Source organism: Tamandua tetradactyla, chromosome 25, assembly GCF_023851605.1.
Source record: "Tamandua tetradactyla isolate mTamTet1 chromosome 25, mTamTet1.pri, whole genome shotgun sequence".
Classification (NCBI taxonomy): Eukaryota; Metazoa; Chordata; class Mammalia; order Pilosa; family Myrmecophagidae; genus Tamandua; species Tamandua tetradactyla.
Window position 1 is genome coordinate 33,772,062 of NC_135351.1, and position 17,708 is coordinate 33,789,769.

At 35.4% G+C, this 17,708-nt stretch overlaps 1 protein-coding gene across 8 annotated transcripts in view; it reads left to right on the top strand.

Annotated features, from left to right (window-relative positions):
• The window catches only part of EYA4 (EYA transcriptional coactivator and phosphatase 4), a 293,063-nt gene that overhangs the window by 141,468 nt on the left and 133,887 nt on the right, over nt 1–17,708 (top strand). For all 8 annotated transcript variants that reach the window (XM_077144037.1, XM_077144033.1, XM_077144039.1 and 5 more), the window contains one exon: nt 1,901–1,950. In XM_077144037.1, coding sequence (XP_077000152.1) covers nt 1,901–1,950 — 50 coding nt within the window. The remainder of the gene's footprint in view (nt 1–1,900; nt 1,951–17,708) is intronic.

A 17,708-nucleotide genomic window follows, 5' to 3' on the forward strand; every position in this document is an offset into this window, starting at 1 on the left:
GTGAAGGCTTTAAAAGTAGAGCCTTTGAGACACGTGCATCTCTAACAGTGTCTAAAAGAATCACCTATTCTAGTAAGCGTTAATTGCAAGCCAGCAGGGACTCTGCTTACTAGATCATGAGAAATAAATGGATGTACTCCCTGCCTTACAATTATTATTTCAAAAGTAAGTTAAAATAATCCCAGCTTTCTGATAAATGATTTTCAGAATGATGCAATTTAAAACCATGAGTATAAAAGAAAAATTTCTTCTGTGTTTGTATGCTCTAGGAAGCATGTCTGATTCTGACTCTCTGTAGGAAAGGAGTATCTTGGGGTTGGGATCCTCTTCAGCCAATTCCAAAATCGAGTCATCAGTAATCTTGAGAAAAGTGGCACCCATGTTGGAGTGATTTCTATGAATTCTTTGGGTAGTTTATAAAGTTTCTGGTAATGAATCATAGGAAAGAACCTGTGGATTTTTGCTTTTGCAGGGGAAATTTACGGACATCAAAATCTTGTGGGTTTTATAGTGAATTTTGTGTTTACATTTTAAGAAAAGTGTCTCCTCCCCTTTTATTTTTTGATTACTTCTGAAAGTGTATTCTCTATCTCATGGTGCTGAGTTCCACGCTAAGGGCACCAATACCTTATATGATATGACCGATGGCAATCTCTTTTGCTAATTAGCTTTATCTTCATATTGTTTAAATGCAGGCATAGGCTGCAAAGGGACAGAGCTAGGAAAATCAGCCAGATTGATTTCCCAGGTTACATAAATGTTTAGGAATTGAAAGCAAAAGACACAGATAATTTAAAGTGTAAGGATTTTTTTGTGTGTGTTTGATTTTAATGCATTCTTATGAGTCAGAGAAGGAAAGAATTGCTTATGTGATGGAAAAACAACATTGCTTCTTTAAAATTCAAATCATACTCTTAAATAGTGCCCTTCATATTGCAATCTACATGACACAAGTGTGCTCCTAGAGTATATTCACTGGGCTTATTTTTAATTTCCAAGCTGCATACTAGAAGTTAAAATGCCTTGGATTCTGTGGGTTGCGGAGATACACCATAAACATTCAAAGTATGTGACAGTGGACTTGCAATTAGATATTGTGCATTTTCCAGATTAACTGAGTAATTTTTGGAGTTGGGGCTACCTTGCATAAAATACACCTTTAAGATCATAATAATTAGACATAGGAATCTGTGCCTGAAGTTAAACAGTAAATGGCAGTATATTTGTGGTTTGCCTTATTTCAGAAGATGTACCAGTTTGTTTTTGTCCAGAAGTGCGTAATATTATGTCACTCTAGAAGAAAAAGTTATTTTCATTCTTTACCTTTTGTGGGTTAACAAACCGCAAAGTTGGAATATAGTCTTCAAAATATACTGCAAATGTAAATACATGTGAGAAGTCTGTGAGCATTGCCTATGCTTAATTGATATGCTGAGCACATATATAAAACATACAGCCATTGGATTGAGAAAATGAAAATTAATGTATGAATGCTTAGCTAACACTGTGCTTTGCCTCAGAATCTGGTGTTTATTATTGCACACTTTAGCAGGAGACAGAAGCGAGATCAATTGGAAAAACATTTCTTAGTGAATTGAGAACAGTATAACTTTCTAGTTCTTAAGTGGGAAACCTGGTTCTTTGGTTTCTTTGTTCCTACTTAGGCTACTCCCAAGCTATTTTAGCTGAACATTTTACATACTAATGGAATCTAGGGAAGTACATTTGGCAGCTGTTCGTGGGACAATAATGAAATACACTGTTTAGCTGCAGTAAAGTATGGGCGTGTTTTATAGACATCTTGGTGAGCAGCGCTGTATATCCACTTTAACTAGTCTGTGAACTGTGCATGAGGAAGTTGTATTTTTGTATGAGAATAACTAGTACCCTTTTCTTACAGGTAAAGAAAACGTGCGCAGAGTCAGATGTTTCAGAACCTCAGAATTCCAGGTACAGTAAAACTGAGGTCAAGACTGTTAAGAAAAAGTGCAATTTTTGAGAATTAATGAGATGTTACACTCCAGATGCAACTGTGATTTGAAACAGTTTCTTTAAGAATTGATATATGTGAAATTATGTACCAAACTGCCCAAGTCACCATCAGTCATATTATTAATAAAGAGGACTGTGGTTGAAGTCAGCTTTAAAGGACAATGTTAGAGACATCTCTAGGTTTGCTTCATAATAGTCCCTTAAGAGTCATTGGTTTATGATTGCTTTAATTTTTCTCTTTAACCTCTTATGATGTCTTTACATCTGAAATTAGACCAGAAACTAAATAACTTTCAAGTCTATGTTTACAAAAGAAAACCACATTTGTTTTTATTTTTGATCAAACATTGCTAGATTTTTGAGAATGTCATTAAGTTGGAAACACGGAAATTAATGTGGCCTTCCCTTTCTGGTTATTTGAAGCCCACAGACCTGATGAATGAAAGTGTCAGGCCAGTGTATATAGGTATTTAACACCACTTGGTTCCTTGCGTTTGGACAGATGCCCAACAGACCATTTTTGGCCTCAAATTTTCACTTCAAAATTCGGTCTTCAATTTTAAATATATAAGTAAAAATATTGTAAATATCATGGCAATAAATACTTGCCCTTTAATACAGTATTAATGATGTAACTTAATCTGCTACGTTAAGAAATTTGTATTTAATGGTGAGGGGCATCTTAGTTTATTGCATCTAGTCGCTCAAGCATGTGATTTATGTAGTAATTTTCTTGGTACGAAAAAGCAATTACAGATCTAGGTAAATAATGACTAGCATGTTCATTTTGGAGACCGCCTATATATAACCTATAGTCCATTTACAGTTTGAGTAACTCTTCCTTCGCAGTATGCATTGTGATACCCCAATAATTGAATCCTATACAAATTATATTAAAATGATTGTAAGCAATCTTTCCTTTGGGCTATTAAGAGTATTTGAAACGATACAAGACATTTTTCTTTTTCAAAAAAAGAGTTCTACTGTGAATACCTTTTTTTAATAGACTAAGTTTTAAGTTTACACAAAAAGTATGCAGAAAGTATGGAGAGATCCCAGATCCGTCACTTGACCCCTATTTCTTCTACACTTAACAGCTTGCATTACTGTGGCACATTTGTTACAATTGATGAATGAATATCAATACGTTATTATTAACTAAAGGCTATAGTTTACATTAGGGCTTATTCTTTGTATTGTATAGTCCTATCAGTTTTGACAAATGTGTAATTTCATGTACCCACCATTAAAATCATTCAGAATGATATTGTAATGGTGAGATTGTACAGTGATTGCACAGTGAGGTTGTAATTTCACTGCCCCCAAAATGCTCTGAAATCCATCTTTCATCCCTCTCTCTCTTTGACCCCTGGAAACTACTGATATTTTATTGTCTCTATAGTTTTGTCTTTTCCAGAATGTCACATAGTTGAAATCATGTAGGGACATAGACTTTTCAGATTGGCTTTTTTCACTTTGCAATGTGCATTTAAGGCTCTTCAGTGTTTTTCCGTGGCTTGACAGTTCATATTTCATTCCTGAATAATACTCAATTGAATACTGTACCACAGTTTGTTCATCTATTCACTTATTGAAGGACATTTTGGTTGGTTCCAAGTTTTGGCAATTAGGGTAAAGCTGCTATAAAAATTCACATGTAGGTTTTTGTGGGGTATAAGTTTTCAAGTGATTTGTGTAAATTCTAGGAACACTATCGCTGGATCATATGATAAACCTGTGTTTGGTTTTTTTAGAAAAATAACAAAAAACGCCAGACTATTTTCCAAAGTGGCTGTATGCGTCTGAATTCTCACCAGCAATGAATGAGAGTAATTTATGATTTTTGACATTTTATCATTGTTCATTATACTTACATATCCAAATCAATGAAATAACTAACTAATTGACAGATGAGAATATGGACAAATGATTATCTTTATTTCTGTAAAGCAGAGTGAGTCCAGTTTGCAGAGAGAGAAGGAAAGCCCCGAGCTCTGTTCCTTGAGTGCGTTGGGTTGCGTTCCTCTATGTGATCTCCACGGACATGCTCTGCAGGGTTATATTAGCAATTTGATCATCTGTATAAGTAATTGGTCTGAACCCTTCGTTGAAGGGTTAGTGGGAAAAAAAGTGCAATAGAATTGTCATAATTATTTCATATCAAAATTTTTTTTACTTAATTTTTGAGGTAATTCAGGTGGTTTGAACAAATAGTTATGTTTAAGTGAATGAATTTTAAACAAGCAGAAAACCACCAAATTGATTCAGTGTTCACAAATGATATCAATAAATTAAAGAATAGACAAGAATAGTTCAGAGCTCAATGTATTTAACTCTAGTAATGTATTTATTCTCTAAATAAAAATCCCCATCTTATTTTTAAGTAATGGTTATTTTTAAAAAGTATATATCACTTATTAAATGATAACACAATAGAATATATCATTTTATTATATATATAAAATTGAAAGGCAGTAGTTGGAAAGCAAGGAAACCAGCAGTTGGATTATAAAAGTTTCCTAATCAGTAATATAAATAGAGTTAGGCAAATCATTTTCTAAGGATTCCAGAGCTTTAAAATATTTTTAAAAAGCCATTAAATAAAACAGTTTTCCCTTATTAAAGCATTCAGCGGAAAGGTCTTTAAGGTGACCTAGAGCTTACCTTACGGTTCATGGTTCCTCAGCCGTTTGGAGAAAGGTGGATCTCCTCTCCTTATTTCTGGTGCAAGGGACAAGTGCCACATTGAAGCTAGTGTCAGCAGCGTAAAGACGTGGCTGCCTCCACGGCTCTGCCACAGCAACTTATTCTTGAATCTTCTGTTTTTTTCACTGGCAGGAGGTCTGGGAGTACCAAAACTGGCACGTAGTTAATGCAGGCAAGTATAAAAGCACGCTAAAGAACATTCTGCATAAGAAGGATGCAGTAACTGAGTAGTCAACAAACCAAGGAAAGCCAAATGTATTGCAGACATATACTGAGGTCCAGTTTTTATGACTTTTCCAAAACAAAACAAAACCCACCTATGTAGTAGATACTAGGCATTATTATTTCAGCATTTATATAACCACATGCTAGGAAGCAAATGAGCAAATGAGAATGCATACATTTCTGCATCCCTGGATTTGAATGTATCTCTGGACATGAATATATCTTAGCTTTGTGAACCTGTGTGTTGACAGGGGGCAGTGGTAGTGCCTACATAATTAGATTTGAAACAAATCTTAAGTAAAGAATTGAGCACAAAATGAAATACTGTCTCAGCATAAAAAGTACACTAGAGACTCACTGCCTTACAAAATGCTGCCTCGTTGGAACCTACAGCTAATATCACTCATTTATTTAGCTAGCTTTATTATAGTGTGTTGGTTTTGGATTTGAAATGATTAGAATAAATGCAGATGGAAAGTGTTTTTACAGAAGGGATGCAATTAAATTGGATGGGGGGATTTCAGCAGGAGAATTCTTAGAGTGACATATGTGTATCAGCAAATTCTTTGTCTTGCTTGGCCTCAATTCCTCTTTTGGAAAGAAATGCTTGGACTGCAGATGTGATTTTAGATTGGGATAAAGAGAATGTGTTAAGCCATGCAATATAAGTAAGGCAAAAGTGTCTTATTAGAAATAACATTGTACGTATATACTAAAAGCCAGACATATTATGAACATTATTTTCTCAATTTCATAAAATTGTATTGAACTTAATGTAGTGTGGAAAGGGATGTAAATGCTTCATATAAAAATTGACATCCCTTAAATGTATATTTTCTAACTTTCTTCTATATTGCTAACCATACCTAGAATATACTATTATTGGCTTTTGTTACTAAAACTAATGTTAACTGGAAAATAGCTATGTGAGAAAACTAAAATTTGTATTTTTTTGCTGTTTTACCATACCCTAAATAAGTAACTTTCTTTATGAGGCAGACCATCTTAAAACATAATTTGAAATGTATGTTGTTTTTTCTATATTCATGGTGAATTTCATGAATATAAATTGGTACCTCATTAGAGTCATCAATGCAAATATTTGATTCTTTCAAAATATTTTATGTAGTTCCTGGACATGTGACTTTAGTAACAGAAATTTCTGAGTCTATTTTTTTTTAACCTTCCACTTTCAGTCCTTTTTATTTCCAATATGAGATGAAGAACTAATTTCTCTCATTTTTTATTGCATGATTTATAACTATTTCAGAGTGCCTGCAGGTTAAAATAGTCTCCGTAATGGCCAAATGATTACTCTGGTTGTCCTCTCTTTCTGATTTTCTTTCTGGCCCCTAACCAGTGAAGTGTTTTGCCAATAAATCAAGGACATGTAAAGGAAATAAAACTCAAATCAGACAATTTTTAATTTTGATTAAGGAGTGAATAGAAATAAAATTTTTGGCTAAAATTAGGCTGTGAAGTGACTTCTAGGAACTACACTAGCTTTTTCCCTTCAGGCTCCCCCAGGCCACAGTACTTCCAGGACTACAGCAAGGAGACCTCAGGGAAAATCTGACTATGGGCTGATAATAATTACCATATGGACGAGCTAATAAGACAATAGTCTTTGTCTTGTGCATAGTGAAAAAAGATTCTGTGAGTAATGGATGATTCTTACCCGCTGTTTGGGTAAAGAAGTTGGGTTTACCAAGAACTTAATGATTGCATGAAATCAGCAAAGATCTTGGTTGTGTCATTTTGCCTTTGGCTGTACTAACTTTACAGTTATCACGAGAAAGACAAAATGATTAGATACAGGGTGATGCAGCAGTGGCTCAGTGGCAGAATTTTGCTGAAGACCTGGGTTCGGTTCTCGGAGCCTGCCCATGCCAAAAGGAAAAAAAAAAAGAGTAAATGTACTCTCTGACTCTATAAAGACAAATGAGAATTAATTTCAATTTAATACCTTATTTTTCAGTTAGATCGGAAAGTTTATCTAGCCAAGGCCTATGTGCAAGGCTTAAAAATGCAATTAATTCATTTTACATAAAGATTGGAATAGTTATCATAATCCTTCCAGAAGACTGAAATGTTTATTTGCATATAATTGCCTGTCTAAAAAAATTAAATATTGTCTTGTTCCATAGCAGGGGAAATGAGGGCCCCTTCATGAAAACATACTTGCTATTTCACTGTCAGGACTGAGGACCATCTAGTCCAATTGTCTGTCTCCAACAGCCATCAGAAATCATTTCTGCCAGGTTTCATTTCCTCAGCCTTGAAGATTTAAGGATGTAATTCCAATAAGCTGATATTTTCTCAGTAACTCAATGTGGCTGAATAGTCCATGCAATTATACAACCTTTTCTTGAACTGTATATTATTAACATATACAATCTTTTTGGCTAATGAAGGCAGAAAATTACTAGTCAAAATGCAAAGTAATAATCATTTGTATTTGTTTACATTATAAGCAAATGTTTACATTATAAGATGTATATGCTTCTCCTGAAAATAGTAGAAACATAATTGAGATAGGTAGATAAATAGAGAAATAGATAAGATAGATACAGATAGAAATTCATTCTAAGAATGCTCTTTAATTCCTGTGTTTGGGATTTGACAAGTTAGTTTCTGATAACTCAATCTGTACATAAGATGATTTAATTAATTTGAATCATTATAGCTTAATCTTTTTCTTCCCAATTTGGAGGGTGTTTTGTTTCGTTTTAAAGCTTAGCCTTGTGCGGATGTCCCACCAGCCTCTTACTCGTTTAGTCTGGCTTTCACTGGAGTTTTCCTGGATCCATTATGCCTTTTCTGGAGTGTGTTGACAGATTGCTGCAGATGTGGATGAAACCAGGGTTCTGAGCATGGGTGAATGAAGGGCTCTGTTTCACTGTCAATCTCGGTATCTGGGGAATCGTGACCCTTTTGGTTATGGTAGCCTGTTGAGCTGTTTTCCGGAAGTACTTTCTAAATTCCTGATCTCAGTGATAATTGAAGGTTTAAAGTACACTGTCTCAGAGCTAAGATTATTGTTTCCTAAATCCCTCTCTTATGTGTGCTGGTGTCTGGAATAGTTTAGCGCTATCTATACTCTTGGTGATTCCTTTGTGCGTTTTTCGCTCTGGAGTCAATTGTCTTCCAAGATGAAATAATTGAGCAAATGAGAATAAAATAATATATTCAAAAGGTCGACACACGTTGCTGCTCACAGAACAACTGCTTATTATGTGTTTTGAAATAAGCAAAATGAATCTTCATATTCATTAAGGGAGAAGGAAAGACTACAACTAGAAGGGAGAAGGATCCCATTGGTCATACCTGTTCATGCGCATACGTGTTTGCTTAGCTTTGCTTCACATCTTCAGATCCCTTGGTTTTAGTCTTGATCTTTTTTCTTACATTTCTTTTTCATACTTTTTCAATTCTAATCTTTTTTTACAACTCTTGATGAGCCCACAATAACTAGCCTGCCCTGGTCACTTCCTGTTCCTTTGGCCTCTATTACTATCAAGACTTGTCATAAAGTCTGCAGTCGCAAATGTCACTTTCTGTCCTCTGAATACACCTTTCTTTTTCACCTCCTATCCCACTCTCACCCCCAACATTGTTGCCCTAGTTAATTTCAGCTCATCCTTCAGTTCTCTGCTGCATGCTTCTTCTTCAGGAAAGCCTTCTCTGCCTCCAGACTGCCCAGCTCCACTGCCATGTGTCTTCATGGCACCATGTTTTCCTCCTTCGGAGGTGCCTCAATGGATGAAGTCTTGCTGTGGTCACTGGAGTAGGTCCCAAGGTCAGGGACCATATCTGTTCCTGCTCAATCTAGTTTCATTAGTGTACAGCACAGAGCCTAGCACACAGTAGATCCTTTATAAATATATGTTAAGTGAATGAATAACTTCCAAAGACACAAATCCAGCTTTCCCTCTTTCCTAGAACTTCTCAAATAACCACAAATCTCTCTTGCAATGCTATTATGGATTTTCCGTTGCCATCTGAAACTCTGCTTTGAAATTGTATAGTCATTATGTTCCTTCCCCACGGACTTTTCCTTTCACTGATGATTCTCTCAACTGTCCTGCCTCAGGACAGTCATCTTTGACTTACCTGTCTCCTTCCTTTACCAAATCCTGTTGCTCATCTGTTGTATTTAATTTTCTTCTGCCATGTCTTTTGAGTCTCTCTATCCTGCCCCTTCCCACTGCTGCTGTGGAAGTTCCAAGCTCTCATGACTTCACCTCTGAGTGAGTATGATAGATGTGCATGAGGTTTCCTTGGATCTTGACTCTGCTTTCTATTCTTCCAGGTGTATCAGATGAACCTTTCTTAACAGCATCTTCCATGTGGTGCTTCCTTGTTCATTGATCAGATGGTACTCAGTAAACATTTAGAGGATATGAAGGAGCACCAACAAATAACCTTAAAAATAGAATTGTGGACAAGAGGGAAACATGAGGACACTTATTATGTGCACCTAATTGCTGTCAGCATGAGTTCTGGAATTATCTGTGCTTCCTCATATCTACTCGCCTGTTGCCTTATTCTGGTCTGTCAGATTTTCATTGAGTTCCACGTCATATGTTTCTTTTAGTTCCAAACTGATATAAGAGTCCATGCCTTCATCAACAGGGGATCTAGAAACTACATTCCAGCAAAAATATATGTACCAATTACACAGGTAACTTGATTTTCATTCTCCCCTTCTCCTGTTCCATAACCTGGGCATGTCTTAAGTGTTTATGATGAACAGTGCTAAAAGAAACTGTCACCAATAATAATAAATGATCAGTATGTGATTTTACTGGGAAAGAGAAAGAAGAGCAAGATCTCAAACCAAAGTGTCAAAATTGTTAGCAAGTTGCATTGGCTTATAAAGACAATTAGGGGATTTCCAAAGGGGAAGTTATGATAATAGATTGACATTTAGATGCCTTATTATAAGTGAGAATGATCATAGATTGGTTATTACAGTGTATTTGTCTCTTTCTAATAGGATATTTCTCTTGGACCAAAGCCAAGCTATTTCCCCTTGTTGCTTAAATTGCAACTTACGTAGGGTTTCATTTCTTAGAAAGGTACTCCTTTTACTTTTAACTGTTGTAAAAGAACCTCTCCCTTCTCAGAAAAGGGAGTCACTCTCATCACCATCAGTGTAGGCAGCCTTTTCATTTTACATAACAGTCTCCTCTTTTGGTAATTTCTCCAATGAATTTATTGGGAACTTGACCAAAGTACTCCAGTCATCACCATTAATATCTCCACAGTGGACTCTTGTTTCACTGTTTTCCTTTTACTACTTCTTCGTCTCTGCCTTTTTTCCCTCCTCCTCACCTCCCTTCTTCTGTTCTCCCTTTTATAGTTATTACTATAAACTCCCCTTCTCCTTCTCCTTAGTGAGGTGTGTTGAGTGTTTGTTTACTTCTATTCTTGGAATGAGTTTATTTGCTCATTGGAGCAGATTATAGTCACAACCTTCTTTCCAAGTCAAGGAGCCTATTATTGATCTATGTTTAATTTTATGTCAGTCCACCAGAGACAGTACTATTTCTAATTCATTTTCTTTTTGATTGTCAATTTTAAGAGTGATCATTTGTCTCGTGGATGATAAGCAATTTAGATCAAACTATTGAAACACAATTGGTACAGCCAGAAATTTAAAAATATATATATATATATATATATATATTCCAGAAATTACTACTTAAAGCGTGAATCCAAAGCATGTTATGTGTTCCCAAATGCCATTGAACTAGGACCCCAGGTCAGGAAATAAATCTGTCCTTTGAAATATTTGTGCCAATATCATGGAATAGTTTAATTTGATATTTTTACATTTTCAAATTGTTTTCTATTGAGCCTCATGAATTAACAGAAAAAACAAATCCCACCCCCGCCAGTTGGGAAGTCAGAGTATCTATGACTTATCTATTTTGTCATTGATTGAAACTCTTTACTTCAATTTGGTAGGCTGGATGAGTTTTTATTTAGTATGGTCTTAAAGCTCTGTTCCGTAATGTTAAATATATTTGTAATTTCTCACTTTGGATCATGCATCCCCCAGAAGGGTACAATGGTGTGCCATGTGTTAAGAGGTTGAGGGTAATATTCCCAGTTTCTCAGGTTGAGGCTTGATGTACAAAGAAGCCTGAAACAAGTATGTGACTATCATTTGGGGTAGACAGTTTTGACACAGTTGGAACAAAGTATTCTATTCCACATCTTCCCTTCCAATCATGGAGAAATGCTTTATATGTTTTCTCACAAGTAATGAACATTGCATTGGATAACTTTATTTGTAGAGTAGAACTACTTTGATAAGACCAATAAATTGGAGATTTAGTTAAATTAGAAGGGCAAACACTATTTCTGGTAAGGAGGCACAAAAGACCAGCGTCAAATCCAGTTATTAGATGAGTAGAATTTTCTCTGCAAATTCATTTAATGAATTGATCACCCCAGAGAAGATTAAGAATTGACAGGCATTTCAGCAGCTGAGTAAATTGCAAATAAATTTTGAATATTTTGAAACTCTATGTGCAAAGGTTGAATTACTGATGACTAATACAGTACCATTTATTTTGAGGCCAGTATCTTTATAAGCAGGAAACCATTTAAAGTATTTATGAGGAAATAATAAGGTTCCATCACATAAGAAGTCAGAGGGAATTTCTCCAAAGTGCTGCTTTCCATCGGGGTATTCTGAATGAACAGAAAAACTGGCAGTGACATAAGAAATTTTTATTAGCATAAACGAAGAGTACAGTCTTGTGAATGTATTGGCATTTGTAGCTGTTTGTACTCTATGTTCCTTTTCTGGAGCTAAAAAAAATCTAAATGCAGTTGTCAAGAGCTGGATTTATATAGATTTCTAGCCTTTTTTTTAGATAATAATGTTGTGCAAAACCAGCAATCAGGCAGGCTATATTAAAGGATTTTTGTATTGCTGGTACTAAAGGGTCATTTAAATTTAAAATACCTGGGATGAATAGGTGTACTATTATAACCAAATATTTAATTTGGCACTAGGAAAGCTTGGCATAGATCAATAAAAGAAAATTGAAAGGTGGTAATAATATTATAAGGTCTGGAGATCAATGGAGAAAGTTTAAGTTTATGGTTCCTTGTTCTGTGATCTTAGGTAAAGCTCTCCACTTCTCAAGATATCTGCCTCTGGAACCTTTGGTCCTGATCTTTAGTTAGTTTATAAGTCATTTATAAGAATGGATGTTCAATTTTAGTCCTTGGAGAGGCTCACTTGAACTCAGAGCTATTAATCCATGGGTTAATTTTCTGATTAATGTGTTTTTATCAGGTATATTTTAGTGAGGTTTAAAACATGTCCTATAGATGTGAAACTTAAAAGAGAAATTAAGAAGACATCATCTAAGACTTGAATCAGGAGGAGCAAAGTGGTAAGAGTTGTCAAATGTTTGAACATTTACTTAAGATCATGGGTCATTGTGAAACAACATTTGGTTCTCCATTTAGTAAAAGTATTGATAAAGATTAGTGAAGTTCTTATGGGAGGTAGCATGATTGCTTAAAGGTCAAGAAACTATTTTGACAAAGTACAGAATCTCAGTATTTTACATTGATAGCCCAGAAGGAGAAAAAAAAAAACTTATATGATCATTTAGAGCAAACCAATAATCCAATAACATTGTCTTGTTAACAAAGAGAAACCCAGGCCAGTGTATTGTTTGATGTGAAAACTCCTGAAAATCTTATAAATAAGCCCATCAAATCGTGTCCTACTTTGACCATATGAAATAAAATTCCTTTTCTGCAGCCTTCTGCAACTTGCCACATCCATTCAGATTTTGTCCTACATTTTTGTTCATTTTCATTTTGCAACAACCGGTTTTTTTGCTTTAGGACAACAATCTCTATTTTTCCTTAATAAAAGCACATTCTGTATACTTACATTCTTAAGTTACCAAAAAGATTCTAAAAACCTTCTTTGCTGACATCTTTTAAAACACAATTATTGTTCAAATAAACCTTGACAAAACAATGTCCCAGTTTGGTTAATACAAACTCTGAGATTCTTGTCAACTTAAACATTTAGTAGACATAAGTTTAACTTATTTAAACTCTAAAGCTGTATAAATTTAGGAAAAACACAGACAAGTAAAAAAATACTTGTAAAAACAATCCTTGTATCCAACACTGATAACTTGTAGTCTCATTTGCTAAAGTCAACAATGTAGTCTCATTTGCTAAAGATCTACCTAGATTATGTGAAAAATTTTTAAAAAACACATTTGGGTTAGCTTTTAAGTATATTTAAAGGATAAAATTCATTTTTTGCATTCCCAGGTTTTAGGGATATTTATTGTATATAAGTGCTTATTTATCCTTAAGCCAATTTGAACACTATTCCTTTAGGGAATTTTACAATTTGTTTGGCAGTACCATCTGGAGGTAAAAAAAAAATAATAATAATACCATACATATAACATAGTATATAAACATAAACATCCAGACAAACACAATGAAAAGACTTGTAATTTAAACGTATTAGCCATGAGCAGAACAAATCGACTCTAAAACCACTAAAATACAATACAAAGAAGCACAACTCACTAAATTATGTAAAAGCCCTGGCTTTTTGTCTTGACTTGGAAGTTAGTGGGTCTCTATCGACCTCCATGCTATTGAATAAGAACTACCACAGGTAAACTGTAGTTAGATGAGCATAAGGTTTGGCAGTATTAGAGCCTCTTTTGATTTGGTAAAAGCCAATTTATATTGTTCCTCTCATTGTAATGGTTCAGGAACTGAGCTTTTCATTTATAAAGAGGATTAGCCAATTGAGAGAAATTTGAGAATCACTGGTAACAGCAGAAAGTTCGAAATGCTTTGACTGGAACAATTTAGGTAAATGCCTAAAAGAGTCCATTTTTATTTTTATTTTTATAAGTCAGTATTTTTTTTTTATTTTTTGGCATGGGCAGGCTCTGGGAATCGAACCTGGGTCTATGGCATGGTAGGTGAGAATTCTGCCACTGAGCCACTGTTGCACTGCACTGGTCAGTATTTTTTAATTTATTGACAAAACAACACACAAACACAAATATTCTTAACATACTAATTTTCCATGCATGATGTATAATCAATGGCTCACAATGTCACCACATAGTTGTGTATTCATCACTGTGTTCATTTTTCAGAACATTTGTATCATTCCAGGAAAAGAAGTAAACAGGAAAAAGAAAAACTCTTACATTCCATACGCTTTACCCCTCCCTCTCATTAACCACTAGTATTTCCATCTACCCAATATACTTTAACCTTTGTTCCTCCTATTATTTGTTTATTTTTAAATCCATATATTTTTTTTACTCATCTATACATACCCTAAATAAAGGGAACACCAGGCACAAGATTTTCATGATCACACAATCACATTGTAAACGTCATATCCTCATACAATCATTTTCAAGAAACAAGGCACCTGGAGCACAGCTCTACAGTTTTAGGTTCATCCTTTTAGCCACTCAAATACGCCATAAACTGAAAAGGGGTATGTATATAATGTATAAGAATAACCTCCAGGATAACCTCTCAACTCTGTTTGAAATTTCTCAGCTACTCACACTTTATTTTTTCTCATTCCTCTCTTCCCCCTTTTGGTCAAGAAGATTTTCTCAATCCATGGATGCTGGGTCCCAGCTCATCCTGGATTTTCTGTCCCATGTTGCCAAGGAGATTCACACCCTTGGGAGTTATGTCGCACGTAGGAGGGAGGGCATTGAGTTCCCTTGCCACGTCGGCTTAGAGAGAGAAGCCACATCTGAGCAACAAAAGACGTGCTCTGGGGGTGACTCTTAAGCCTAATTTTAAGTAGGTTTACCCTATCATTTGCAGAAATAAGTTTCATGCGGGCGAACCCCAAGATCGGGGGCTCGGCCTATTGATTTGGTTGTCTCCACTGCTTATGAAAGTATCAGAAATTCTCCAAATGGGAAAAATGAGTCTTTCCCCCTTTCACTCAGGGGACCCTGCAAATACTTCTTTATTCACTGTCCAAATTACTCTGGTATTTATCAGATCACCATACTAACCTGGACAAACCAACAAAATCTCATGCCCTATTCAAGATTCCTTGTACTTCTGGTGTTCAACTAAATATAGGTCAGTATTTTTCAGGTGACTCACATCAGCGACAGTGGAGTTTAAATTAACTACCAATTTTTTTAGAAGAGAAGTCTAATTGGGCTTCTCCCATGCATATAGGCACTGGGAATATGGAATATCCAACTTTATTATTTCAGACGTGAAATCTAACCTATAATTCTATTTTGTGAGATGACCTTTCCCTAAAAGATTTGCTGGAGACATCTCACAAAGTACAAGAAAGGTGGATCATTTAGTAATATTTTTGACTTGATAAAAGATTTGGATAATGGACAATTAAAAAAGACATCTGAATTAGCTTATATAGTTTCTTCTATGATTTAGTTTGACTTTTCTTGGAGTCCAGGAAATCCTTGATAATGGATTGAAGCTCAGCCCTTGACTGGTGCACTGGACTCAGCAGATGGTCTACCTTTTGGGGTCAACTCACTTATAGGCACTGGTGGATGAGTGGAAAGAGGGATGGGTAAAAATGGTCTGTGGGGTTATAAGGGGGAGCAGTAAGGCCTATACCAAGATTATTTAATTTTTTCTCCTATGTCCCTTAAATAATCCTTGAAAAAGACTGTTTTAGAAGCTTCTGAATTATAATAGAAAAATATTCCCCACTCCATTTGTGGAGTCCAGAAACCTCTCTTTTCAAGGGCACCTCTTGAGTATATACTATTGTAGACAGCTCAGATGTTCTCCAAAGGACCAATGCGAACTCAAGTCATCGCTGGTGAGATTTATCCACTGATTCAAAAACAAACATGAACTAGTCCCACAGTTCCGAAACTTTTTTTTTTTTTTTTTTTGCTGAAGGGAGAGAGACAGATTTAACTTTAAATTGAGAAAAACCCATGTTCAATCAAAGGTTCTGAAAACAAAATTTATGTATGGTCCTGAAAACAGAGAAAGCCTGTCTTAAGGTGTACTGGAATCTCTGTACTCTGCCCACCCCCCCACCCCGCCCCATACGCAGACAGAACAAGGAGTCTGGATCAGACTAGAACCGAGTATAGTAATAAACTTGAATTGCTCAATGCAAAGAAATCAGAACTCAGATCTGGGAGAAACTTACCCTTCATGCTCCATGGGGGACAAACAGCAGATGCAAAAGGTGCTGTGGGTACCAACACCAGGTTACTCACCAGCCACAGGGACAATCAAGGTTCTTCTCCAGATCCCACTTCTGATATCAGAAACTGTTAAAAGAAAATGAATCACCAATAATAATCAATAATCTATAATGTGAATTTGTTGAAAGAGAAACTGCTCGAGCATGGAAAGCTCACACCAAAGTAAAAATGTTAAAATGGTTCATAAGTTATATTAGCTTATAAGGTGATCTAGAAGTGGGGAAGTTACAATAATTGATTGACATTTAGGTTTCTTATTATAAAGGAGAATCTTACAAAATGAGGGATGATAATACATTGGTTGTTTCAGTATTATTATCTATTTCTGATAGGCTATTTTGATTGTGCCAAAACTAGCCTAGTTCTAGTTGTTGCTGAAACTGCAGCTTTTATAAGACGTGTTCCACTTTTTCATAGATGACCTGCTCTTATTTTATTGTAATTTTTATCTTTTACTAGAGAAGTTGACGTTTTACTAAAAAAATCACGCAGAAAATACAGAATTACCACAAACCCCTGTCACACTTATTAATTTTCTTATTATTAAAACTTTTCATTAGTGTGGTGTGGTAGTTAGATTCAGTTGTCAACCTGGCCAGGTGAAGGCACCTAGTTCTGTTGCTGTGGACATGAGCCGATGGTATGTGAACCTCATCTGTTGCTGCATCTGCAGTGGGCTAGGAGGTGTGCCTGCTATAATGAATGATGTTTGACTTAACTGGGTGGTGCTTAAATGAGAGAGCGCAATGCAGCACAGCCTAAACAGCTCAGCATACCTCATCTCAGCACTCAGAGCTCAGCCCAGGCCTTTGGAGATGCAGAAAGAAATCACCCCAGGCAAAGTTGTTGGAACCCAGAGGCCTGGAGAGGAGGCCAGCAGAGACCATCCTGTGCCTTCCCACATAAGAAAGAACCTCAGTTGAAAGTTAGCTGCCTTTCCTCTGAAGAACTCATGAAATAAATTCCTTTTTATTAAAAGCCAATTTGTCTCTGGTGTGTTGCATTCTGGCAGCTAGCAAACTAGAACATATGGTATACTCATTGTAATTGGTGAAACTGTATTTTTATAATTATACTATTAACCATAGTCAGTAGTATACCTTACAGTTCAATGTGTTTTACCGGCCCATGTTTCTTTTTTTTTTAATGAAACCATTCTAGTGGGGGTGAAATGGTATCACATTGTAGTTTTGATTTGCATTTCCCTAATTGTGTACAACATGGGGCATCTTTTCATATGCATAATGGCCATAAAAGAAGTTCAAGTCATTGAATGATTTTTATTTGGGTTGTTTGTCTTTCAGTGGTTGAGTTATGGGATTTCTTTATATATTCTATATATTAAATTTTTATCAAATGTATGATTTTTTTCTTCTGTTGCTTGTTCTTTTGTTGTAAAGTCTCAAAAACCATTGCCTAATACATGATCATGAAGATGTTTGCCTGTGTTTTCTTCTATTTGTATAGTTCTTTTTCTTATATTGAGGTCGTTGATCCAGTTTTATTTAATTTTTATAT